We start from the raw sequence: 12,284 nt of genomic DNA, 5'->3' as shown, positions 1-12,284 counted from the left end.
GATGGATAAACAGTTGACACGTGCTGCTGGTGAAGAAGTGCTAGAGATAACACGGGCTGCTGGGCAGACAAAAATGTTTGGAAATCTCTAGTGTGTGCCGTGTTGAGCTATACTTGCGATACAAGCTGTGTGAGTCAACTTCTTAAGAGGTTCAAGAAGGCAGAAGGTTGAGTTTATCTGACTTGGAGCCAGACCCTGTCCAACCAGTGATGTGCAGTGTGTGTGTGTGTGTGTGTGTGTGATGATCCATTGCAGGCTGATGGTGAGATCTGTCAGATTAATTTAGCCCCCTATCTGTTTGTGCTTATTAGTCAGCTGCATAACACCGACTGCATAACAAAGTGTGTGGGGGGGGGCAATGGAGTGGGGAACGAGCAATTTGTTCACGTTTACAAGAGGAATTCCCCAGAGGAGAAATGATTTGAAGCAAACTCCAATGCCGTGGTGTTGTAATGCAAGCATGTACAAAAGCGTGATGGGTGTGTTCCTCACTAAATGTGACTCAGCGTGTGATGACTGACGCTGAGATTATTTCCTGATTTCACTGGAGCTCTGCTGAGTCTGTCCAAAACACACAGATATTCTCAGGAATATGAGTGCTCACTTCCTCTTCTGGAGAGCTTTTCACGCTACACAATGATCTGACTGTGTTTCCAAATTCATCTCAAGGCTCCTCAGTGCAATTAGTACTATTTTTCTTTTTCTTTTCTTTTTTTTTTTTTTACCAGGGTTCAAAGGAAATTAAATAGAAACAAAGTGAGCCAAGGCCTAACTCACCACAAAGCCTCTGTGCACCACATTCTTCAAACGTACAGCCAGTAAAAGCACAAAAACGAAAACGAAAAATTCTCTTTATTCATATTTCATCTTACAAAACAGTTTTTTCTGTAAACATATGAATCACGAGTGGAAAGAAATCCCTTTTTCTTCTTCAGAGGAATGTTATGTCATTTCTCAAATCAAAGCAGGACGTGAGATGTAAATAATCCCTGGTATTTAGTCTCGGGTGGGTTGCGCAGGGTGCCAATACTCTGACACTATCAAAAACTGATTATGAACAAACACACACAACACACATACACTCAAAACACAGATACACAACCACCACTACCACAGAGCTTCTCCACTTACAGCAAAAGCTCAGTCGTGATTGAGGACACATGCTCACGTTACTCAAACCAGACGTTTGAGCATTTGTGTGTGTGGACTGAAAGTGAGCCTTGTTTTTTTTTTTCAGGTCTTATTTCTGTATTTATCTTCTATCTTGTTTGTTGTTATGGTTGGCAAAGCATTTTTCGACTTATTTTGCAAGAAAGTTACTGAACTGCTGTTTCCCCCTCATTTATTATGCATCATGTATAATGTATTAATTATTAAGTATAGAGCTGGGAATCTTTAAATATATCTATACTGACTGTAGCGCAGAATATCAAACACTGACGTTATGCAACAATTACGAGATGATAGTGAATGCTGAAACATAATATATCACCAGCCAAAACAGTTGTTGCTGTTGTAGGCCTATATCAAGTTAGCATTAGCCATTAGCATGAGTGTTATTGCTTATGATTGCAACCTTCAATTTGAATAAGGTTTTTATTTCATCTTATAAAGTTCAAATCTAAATTTATAAAGTTGTATTCTTATGAAAACTTTGGCAGAGGCTCTTTTTTTTTTGACAAATGTGCTAAACTTTAACTATAACATATTTTAAATGAGACCCCTCAACAAGGCAACAAATGGTGAACTCCCTCAACATTTCAAACACCTTGTTTAGTTTTAGTCACTTTTGGTTAATCCACATCTTCATCGTCTAAAATCTGAAAACATCCTTCTTATCTGACACTTTTCATTTTGATAAAGAATCCTCATTAATTTGTACATTTACTTAACACCCTCAATGATTTGCGCCTTGGGGCACTTTTCTACTGCAGCCCCTCTGTACAGCTAAGTGTTGAGCTCAGATTAAATGCACAGCTGCCACCGCTCGCACATATCCAGCCCTGTGTGTCTGTGAAGCTTTTGTCAGCGTGTAATCAAGTTGATGGGGGAGCGGCGACATTACAGGAAACACAGGAGGATAAACAACGCTGTTTGATTTATAAATACTGTTTGCAGGATTTGACATCCGTGATCATAAATTGTTTGAAAGACAGCAGAGAAGTTGAATGAGGAGGCACTGGAGAGAATGGCTGCTGCTACAACAGACATTGAGTTAATATAAATAGCTGCCTGCTGTTATTGATTATCAATAAATATTTGAAAAGCATATTTCCTGAAAGTACTGTACGATGAAGCTGTTGCGGTGAGAGTTTTGGTTGCATTCGCTGTCTCTCTCTCACACACACATGTCAGGATTTATAATAAACAGTGAGGGTCGTTTCTTCATCTGCTTTCCCCTCAGATCTGTTCTTTCTCCATCCATCCATCCATCCCTCCATCCATCCCTCCCTCTCCTTCTCTCTAATTTGTCATCATCCATTGAGGGCTTGTGTATGAGCGCTCTGCCTTTCAATCTCTCCATTCATCTCACACTCCCAGCCCTCCATCATCCACCCATCCGTTACTTGTCCTCAAGGCCCAGTCAATGATGACTGTGCTCTCCAACGCATTTTCCCCCTCATCTGTTTCCCCCTCAATCCATCCATCCGCATTCCCCCCCCCCCCGCCCCACCTCTTCCTCCTTTCTCCACATTCTTCACTTTTTATCAAAGCCCAGCAGTATTAGCGTCTGTTTCAGAGCCGTCTCCTCCACGAACCGAGCGTCCACGTTCTCCTGCTCCTCGAACGGGTTCAAAGCTGGAACAGAGGGATGATGCAGCTTATTATAGAACAGTCAACACACACACACACAGAAACAGACACACTTCCTCCTTAACTTCATGAAGGATGCTGCTGCATTTTTGACCAAGCGTGCACTGAATACACACATTCTGTCTTAATCCTCCAAAGGCCTCTGTATCTAAACCTGGCAGGAAATAAAAACAGACACACGTGCACGCACAAACATGCATGCACACACACACAAACATACACTACCTTGTTCCTCTATATCAGTGAGTGTTGTTGTCAGGTAGCTAAGAGGCAGGAACTCAGGTCTGAAGCCAGGTCTGTCTCTGCTGGTGGTTGCAAAACCCTGAGGAGGAAAGAATGGAGGACAAAAAAACACAAAAACACAACTATGGATCCATGTTATTTCCAGAATACACACTCTCAATACAAATCAAGGAACTAGCCACCTAACACACTTGTTCATGGTCTACAGCCTTTTTGAGGCCTTGGGATTCTTTTCTGACTTCACAATATGATACTGGTCTGCTGCAAGAGAAACTATCTGATTGCATTAAGTGGACAGATAATGTGTTCGCTGTGGTTATTTATTGGTGAGTTTAATGAAACAGGCCAAGGACGGTGGGTTTTGTATTGATAAAACATATTTCAGGCTTTTTGTTACACAAGAGGCCACAGAACATCATGATTTTTCACTCACTTTTTCTGCCCTGGGGGATTTTCATGCCTGTCTGGAGGAATCTTCCCCATTGTTTGTGTGTGTTGTTTGCTAGTCTGCAGTGCATTGTGTGTGTGTGTGTGTGTGTGTGTGTGTGTGTGTGTGTGTACGAGAGCGAGATAGAGTGATACATTGTGCTGCGTTACCTTGTTGTTGCTGCGTTTCTCCAGCAGAGTCCTCACGTAATCTCTGGAGATTGAGGCCGAACTGACAGGATGATCCCACATATGGTAGATCCTCTGCACCATAGGCTACACACACATACACACACACACACACTAGAGTTTATATTTTAGGCATGTAGCTCATGATGTCATTTAAAAAAAAAAGCATCCCTGGAGCATGTGAACATCTGTGCTTCTATTTTGCCAACTGGAACTCAGACCCATTATGGTCGTGTTGACTGCTAATGAGTTTTCATAGAAATCCTATTTCTCCGTGTTGTGCAACCAACAGCACAGTGATAAATAAAAGTTAAGCAAGCGGTGACTGCCGGTGTGACTGACAGTGAGAAAGAATGCAGCTTTTCCTCAAGGCTGCCTTTTCTGTCCAGCTTCAAACAGCGCTGCCAAGTTGATCCAGAGCTGCTGAAGGATTGTGTTTCCTTCAGAGCCGAGAAGAACAGCCAGATACTGACAAGTTCCTCGGCTACGTCATAGTTTTTTGTTTATGTTTTTTACAGTACATAATCAGGCCAAACATACTAACACACACCTCCTTGAAATTAATTATGATGATCAGTAAAAGATCCTGGTTAATGTGTTCTGTCATGGTTTATCTAATTTCATATGAATGAATTGAGATACCATGTATCTATCTACACAGATGACTGGACAGGATTGACCAATATTGTCTTAAACACTGTGACATTTCAAAATAAAAGCCTTGATGTCGATGTCGATAATGACAATATCATCATGTCACGAGCACTGCTGGTTCCTTAGGACAACCAGGAGTTCAGGACAGACTTGGGGTCACGGTGTTTGAAATAAACCACTTCTCCTAAAGGATTTACTCTCAAATTTAGTTCATTTCCTTGTAAAATAATTGTGAATACAAAAAACTTCTAATCTTAGATGGAGGATTCACTTTTTGATTGACCTTGTTGACCTACTGTATGCAACAGGTAAGAGCAGAGTGAGGGTTGAGCAGGTACAACAAGTATCCTCTAACTTGACCTTAACATAATATAAATAAGAGACTTTATTCTTGGAAAGTATTTGTTCATAGTATTTCAAATTAATTTGTAATGTGAAAATAATGATCAAACAAGAGGTTTGTTTTATTAAGCCATAAAACTCAAATAAGATCAAAATAATTCATCCACTGAATTAAAAAAAAAAAAATCCTCAAGAGGAATTTCAATATTTCTGAAATTCATTCAGCTGTAACATCTGAATGTTCAGCACCATAAGAGCTGCAATTATACATCTTATCTGTATGTTTCATTTCCACTCTACATCTGGGCCGAGCTGCAGCTGCTATACATGAATCCATTACTAAGTTGTGTGTGAAGTTTGCCCCAAGCTCAGTGACCAGCACCGACTGTGTGACTATAGTCCAGGTTGAACAGGTGAACGTAACAAACATCTGAGTTCATCAATAAAAATCAATAAGAAGCAGTTTGTGCATTGCAGCCTGTTTTCATTTGTTGATGCCTAAAGCGCCACTTAGTAAACATTAGCATTATTGTATGAGTGCTATAGAAGGATTACAGCTATGAAGAAGCTGAGGCTCCTGATCCACAGTGTAGAGCTCTGAAATATAATATGAAGGTTCAGTGGAAATCCTCTGTACGTTCCTAACACATTAATAACCAGAATTATGGAGATGCTGGGTTTTGTTCGGGTACAGTGGGCAAACATTTCCTGTTTTCTACCTCTATCAGTGTGTGTGTGTGTGTGTGTCTCCTGCCTGCCAAACTCACCCAACAAAAAATCTGACAAGCAGGAAACAGAACAGAGACACTAAACACTCAACATTCCTCTGATCACAGTGCGGACGTAACACACACACACACACACACACAAACACACCAACACAGAAATATGAAATATACTGTACCCACATGGGAACACGTGGAAGTTACACAACAGTTGAGACACAAACACACACACACTAAGCACTAAGCCGACAAACGACTTACACACACCCCTCCCCAGCTACTCACTCACACACACACACACACACACGAGCTGGTTACACAAGTGCTTTGTGATTGGCTTGAGGGGGGCTTGAGGGAGATGAGAACTAAAATAACTTCAAACTCTTAATTGGAGTTTGGGGAGAGAACCATGGGAGAAAAGATCAAAACTTCCCACTCACTTACTCACTCACTCACTCACTCATACACACACTCACTCACTCACTCACTCACTCATACACACACTCACTCACTCACTCACTCATACAGTACACTTGCTCCAGCCAAACCACTGTGTCTATGTGTCATCATGGCCGATAACAGTCACAGCTGTTTGTGTTGTGGCCACACACACACACACAAACACAAACACTCAAACACGCGCACACACACACACACACACACACATACCTCGGGGAGTCTTTTAAGTATGCTGAACTTAAGTCTCTCGTTGGCGTCGCTGTTGTCCAAATCTAAACACAAAGCAGAAGGAAATGAGAGACACTAATTACTCTTCTGGACACCAGTCTGAGACAGAACTGACACATTCTTTCAGCATGTGCATCAAAACATTCAAATAAATGCTAATTAGAGAGGAGTGCAATATGCAAAAAACATCATATTGCAGTTAGATGGGCAGATATTGTCATTGTTGTTGGAAGGGATGTTTCTGCAGAAATCGATCATATGATTTTCTTTATTTCATGGTGCTGTCAATGCAAAGCAATGTTGTCACTTAACCTAATAAACAGCAGCTCCTGTGATTTGAATATTGCACTTGGCCATATTGCAATTCTGATTCAATTGTGATCAACTGTGCAGCTCTGACACCAACACAATCGTCAAAATCCCAGATTTGTGCTCAGCCACCAAGAGGGAGGACTTTACTGCTCCTCCCATGTGTCCAGCAAGTATCCATGGTTACCACATGTAGGCAGTGTATCAAAGGTCTGCACCCAGGGTTAAGGGCGACGACTGCTTTGGACTGAGAGAAAACTACATGTGAAAATGTTTGTGTGTGTTTGTAATGAGGCGGGGAGCGCGCACCAGTTGAATGTAGAGTGGGTATATAGATATTTGATTACTCCCTGGGGAGAAGTGACGCGTGAACCCTCCTACTTCAAAGTCATGAAACGGCCTTTTCTCTCACTTTTAAGTTTCGGACTCGGCCCTTTCAAATCATTCTTTTCATCTCTGGAGATCTTTTTGTTGTGTGCGTGAGGAAGAGAAAGTACAACGGCATCGAGAGCGACGAGGAAGGTCGGATATTTTGGTCCTGTTGATTTGGGCGCCAAGTCGCAGTGTTTGTCCTTTGAACGATACACTTTGACACAAAATACACACTGGGGAGGATTTATGAGTGAGGTGGTGAATCCTCATGGTGTCTGTTGCTGTCTCATGTCAAACTGGGTCAAACTGATGTCACAGCTACAGTACTGTATGTGCGGTGTGACCCGTTTTTATGGCTTCAGTGATCAAGACTTATTTATTCTTCAGCTACAACTATGACCAAAAACAAATCATTCATTAAGTCAGTATGAAATAAAACATTTTGGAAATAACAAAAGACATAAGAATAAGAAGAAAAATTAAGGAAAAATACAACAAAAATATGTAAAATTTACTGTATGGATATAAGAGGTTTAAGAGGCCTTTATTGTCACTGCATTAAAATACAATGACATTGCAACTGCCCATCACAGTGGTGGCCTACATACTTAAAATCATACACATCATAAGAGCAGGAAACAGAGAAAAAACACATAGAGCATAAAAACAATGGACGAGGTAAAAGAAGATGAGAAGACGAATACAACATGGCAGGTTACGTGGAATAAAGTGCTTGTGCATTGTGCTTGTAAGTGGTGGTGTATATGGGTGTATGGAGTTGTGGAATTACTGTGTTTGTTGAGTTATATTTATATGTCCTATTTATCTGCTTTTATATTGAAATTCCACATCAGACCTGTTTCCATCTAGTGGTAACAGTTGCTGTCCTGTGGGTTTTTTTTCACATGTATTTCACTAAGTAGTTCACAACAAGTGATGAACACCTGGGCCTCCTGTGCCTAACTAGGTGCCCACAGCCACATTAGCCACATTAGCAGCTCTGTGAGGCTCTAATTAAGACACAGCGCTAAGTTATTCAAGGGTAAGTCACTCAGACTCCACAAGATGTGAGTGGGATTGGGATGAAGCTGTGCAGTGTCACAACCCTCTGCTACTTTACTTTCACTTTGTTTAGTTTAATAGTTTAATCCATAAAGAGTTTTCAAATAGCCAAGAGTAGAGAACCTGAGTTGCTGTTAGCGGCACTGAGACCACAGACCACTGGGGTGTGGTCGTACATATGTTGTTGCACGACACAGACAACAACCAGGTGGCACAGCCTGAGCTCGACACAACTCATCTCTTCAGTCTCATCACTTTTCTATCCAACGATGAGTTCTAACGAGAGCTCCTTCAACGGCTCCAGCTCCACCACCCCCTCCTCAGACTCCGTGCCCGGCTCCTGGTACGTCGTTGCCGGGGTGATTGCGGTCATCTGCCTGCTGGGTATCCCCGCCAACATCAGGGTGATAGCAAAACTCAGCAGGCATCTCCACGGCTCCACCATCACTCAGCGGCTCTTCTTCAACCTGGCGGTGTCGGACCTCCTCTGCCTGCTCTGCTTGCCCTTCGGCGTGGCGGTTTTCTACGGTGGATCTCGTCCGCCCTACGCCGTCTGTCAGCTTCTCTTCTACTTCTTCTTCTTCTGCATCAGCTCCGACTTAAACATCCTGGTGCTGATAGGCATTCAGAGATACTACCAGGTATGAATCTACCACTCCCAATTAGAGATTTTGGACATTTTTTTTATTAGGTTAAAGGGATAGTTCAACATTTTGACAAATTGGCCCATTGCCATAATCCATATAGTCATAGCAGTAGGTTCGTTACCTTTAATTGTCGGTGCAAGCTATTTTTAGAACGGCGGAGCCGAGCCGCGAGCTGCTTGTTCCGTTATTATCTCGTAGCGTGGTGAATGTGCCGGTCACAACTGGTCCACCAGAGCGTTTTGGAGGTGTTGGATTGTGTATTTGATGAGTTTGATGATAGAAACCAAGAAATCCCATGAGACTCCGTAGTGTAGCTCTGAGCAGCTCGCGGCGCCACCCCCTTCACCATTGCTTCCAGCTGCTGCCATCAGGCAAACGCCATAAGGTCCCACTGGCCAGGAAAAACATCTACAAAAAATCTTTCATCCCCTCTGCAATAACCATCCTGAACAATAAGAAATGAACATTCTGCTGCCTTTAACAGCCCCCCCCTCCTTTTTTTTAGAATGATTGCACAACATTGTTGTTTTTAATGTCTGTTTGTTTCTTAGTGTTTTTATTGAGCCTGTCAAAGACGAATTTCTGTCACTCGTGACAGACAATAAAGTTTATCTATCTATCTATCTATCTATCTCTGCTCCGCCGTTCTAAAAATAGCTTGCACCGACAATTAAAGGTAACAAACGTACTCCTAAAACTATAGGGATTATGGCAATGGGCCAGTTTGCCAATTAACTATCCATTTAAAATGGATTTGGGTTGAGATAAAAAAAAAAAGACCACTGCTAGATTGATCTGATGATTTATGTTATGCAAAACTAAAAACTTCCTTTTCATTTGGCAGATTCTTCATCCCCAGAAGTGGAGCAAACTGGCCCGGAATTGGCAGCGGCTCTTACTCTCCTCTGTGTGGATGCTCGCTACCCTGGAGGCTCTTCCTGTCGTGTTTTCACTCAGAGTCAAGAGCGAATGGACTGGCGGCCAGTCCTGCGGTGATCACTCCATCATGCCGGTGTTCGAGGTGGTCTACATCGGCTTCATGATCCTCAGCCACCTGATTTTGCTCACCTGCTACGTGCTTCTTGTCCGAGGGGTCAGCCAAGCCCAAATGGCCAAAATGAAACAGCCCAGAGCTACCAAGGTTTTCGTTCGCATCATCGCATTCTCCCTGGCCGTGGCCTTTTTTCCCGTCATTCTCCGCATGCTGTACGTGGTCGCTCTCTTCACAGAAAGAAAAGACCTGCTCCGCATTAGCCAGATGCTGACGTTTGTGGAGTGTTTTTACTTTTTCAATCACTGTCTGAATCCGTTCCTGTACTTCTTTTCATCTCATTATCACAAAGAGATCAAACAAGAGAAACACAATCCTAGTCCTAATAACTAATGATGGCAGATGTGATCCCAGCGTCATAACTTCATGTTTTAAACTCATGTTGCTAAACTCAATATCTCACTTATGGACAACCTAAACACAAAACTCCAAAGTACTGCTTCAGTTTTTCCTCTATAAAAACCACATCATGTTCAAAAGATTGTGCAACAATTCTTAAACAATAATGTCGTAGGGGTTTATCCTAGTCAATAAATTTGAATTGAATTTAACCACTGTACATTAATTGGATTGTATATTTTTGATTTGTTTTCTGCATGGTGTGCCTTTTAATAAAAGAATATCCCACAAAACAGACTGTGTGATTTACACTGGCTGAATGACTTAGTGTGAGGCTAAATATGCAGTGCTTTGAGCTAAGTGCTAAAATTAACACTCTCACAGAGACAATGATATTACTGTCTACCAGGGGTACAAAAAAGTTTTTCATAAACACAAGGAAAGACTTATCAGTGTGTGTGTCTGTGTGTGTGTGTACCTGTCATTATGCGAGACAGAAAGGTTTCTGTGAGCTGTAGGAAGCCGTGATCAATGTACTGTAGGAAGGTGTGATGAGGGAGGCAACGCACGGCAAACACAGCTAAGAGGGTGTGATAGCCTGGAGGAGAAAAACAAGAAGAAGAAGAAGGGGAAAGTTAGCTTTTTATGTTTCTACAAATCACACAGGAGGAGAAAAAGTAAAATAACACCTAAGTGCACAGCCACAGCAACAGCTACTGTACGTCACACACATGAAGTTTACAGCTCCACGGGTTACACCTGCTGCCTCGGTGTTAGGCGGGTGCTGCCTTGCTCGGGGGCGCATCTCGCTTGCTGTGTCGCTCCCAGTCATCCAGTGGGAGTCTAACCCACAGACTTTCACCCATGAGCGATTGTGTAACAGAGAGAGTTACGCCACAAACACTGGAAAATGAATTCAAATGATTGAAAATGTATTCACGCTCGGCTTTACCCGTGTCTGCACTATGCTAATGTTTAACATATTTTTGGTTACATTAGTGAAGGAGAGGAGGAAAGGAGGAGGAGGGGGGGGGGGGGGTCTGCTGTCTCTGTTGTCAAACACACATTGTTATTCTGAGACTGGGAACAGGCTGGATTATAACAACTAAAAGTGTGAGTGTGTGCATGCATGCATGTGTGTGAGGGGGGAGTGTACCTGGTGGGAGGGGCAGGCAGAGACCCCTCGTGGCTTCCAGGATCCGAAACATGAAGTGAAACGCAGACCATTCAGCTGGACTGCCCTGCTGCTTCCTGGAACACACACACACACACATACACACACATCCTTGTAATGCTATCTTTGTGAGGACACTCATTGACATAATGTATTCCCTAGCCCCTTACCCTAACCTTAACCATCCAAAACAAATGCCTAAACTTAACCTTAACCATTACTCTTACCTAACGTCTTAACCCTCAAACAGCCCTTAGAAAAAGTGAGGACCGGCCAAAATGTCCTCACTTCCCAAAAATGTCCTCACTCTGTTGGTTAAAAACTCGTTCCGGTCCTCACAACGTAGTAAGTACAAGAACACACACACACACACAGAAAATTTGGGATGGGGCTGTTATGTAACGTGAGGGTACGGGGTCATCAGCAGTTTGCACATGCAGACACGCACACAGCGGGGAATGATGGAGGGTCTGGAGCACACATGCGTAAGGCCGAACACACACATCCTGTGAGTGTGTTACGCTTTACGTGACCTTCGTTAGAAATATGACTTTAAATTAGATACACACAGTGGCGATGGGGGGTGGATGTGGGGGGGTGGAGTACTCACAGGCATAAAACACGAGGGCCGAGCTTGTACTTCAGCCAGACCGACTCCAGCATGTGTCTGATGAGCTCCAGCTAAACACACACACATACAAAGACACACACACCAGCACATGTTAGTGCTTAGGGAAGGAGATGCTCCATTAGATCCAAATGAAACATTTTTCTTCAACATGCGGCTGAGTCAGAGGCCTGGAAATTTTGCACTACACAAGCATCCTGTCAGAAAATATGCAATTTTCTCTTTTCTTTTCTTTTTTTTGCTATGACAACATTTTCTTCATGGAAATGTTCTACGCACTTGTTCTATGATCAGTTTCCTCACTTCCCTCTTTTTTTTCCCCCTACTTCCCATTTTCTGAAAATGTTGAAGAAACGCATCTTTCAGCACGCACACACGCATCATTTCACCGCTCGTCTGACAGCATCCAGGATCGTTCTGATGCTCTCCACTTTTGAAGCGTGCCCGCTGCGTGCCAAAACGCACACCGCCCTCTCCATCTCTCTGGTGTCATGTAGAATAACAGGAAAACGATCTGCCTCGTTCACATCCTGCACACCAGTGGGAAACCCACTCTGCCAGCAACGTCCTCCACTGACCTCAGGGTGGGAATTTCAATTAGCGTCATTTATGTAACCGGCTT

At 42.8% G+C, this 12,284-nt stretch overlaps 2 protein-coding genes across 2 annotated transcripts in view; one reads left to right on the top strand and one right to left on the bottom strand.

Moving 5' to 3' along the window:
- Positions 1-903: 903 nt before the first annotated feature.
- gsap (gamma-secretase activating protein) overlaps positions 904-12,284 on the bottom strand; it is a 30,782-nt gene continuing 19,401 nt past the window's right edge. The window contains exons 26-32 of the mRNA XM_084000006.1: positions 11,645-11,715; positions 11,017-11,111; positions 10,339-10,458; positions 6,063-6,124; positions 3,655-3,759; positions 3,040-3,136; positions 904-2,799 (exon numbers count right to left, since the gene is read on the bottom strand). Coding sequence (XP_083856132.1) covers positions 2,699-2,799; positions 3,040-3,136; positions 3,655-3,759; positions 6,063-6,124; positions 10,339-10,458; positions 11,017-11,111; positions 11,645-11,715 — 651 coding nt within the window. The 3' untranslated portion in view covers positions 904-2,698. The remainder of the gene's footprint in view (positions 2,800-3,039; positions 3,137-3,654; positions 3,760-6,062; positions 6,125-10,338; positions 10,459-11,016; positions 11,112-11,644; positions 11,716-12,284) is intronic.
- Positions 8,093-9,854, top strand: LOC311006464 (somatostatin receptor type 2-like; the record flags this gene model as incomplete). The annotated part of the gene is made up of 2 exons (XM_083999309.1): positions 8,093-8,464; positions 9,315-9,854. 2 exons carry the CDS (start codon positions 8,093-8,095, stop codon positions 9,852-9,854), a joined length of 912 nt encoding a protein of 303 aa, XP_083855435.1.

Source organism: Trachurus trachurus (genome assembly GCF_905171665.1).
Source record: "Trachurus trachurus genome assembly, chromosome: 23".
NCBI classification, from domain to species: Eukaryota; Metazoa; Chordata; class Actinopteri; order Carangiformes; family Carangidae; genus Trachurus; species Trachurus trachurus.
The sequence above is the reverse complement of the archived record's forward strand: the minus strand, read 5'-3'. Positions and strand labels throughout refer to the sequence as shown.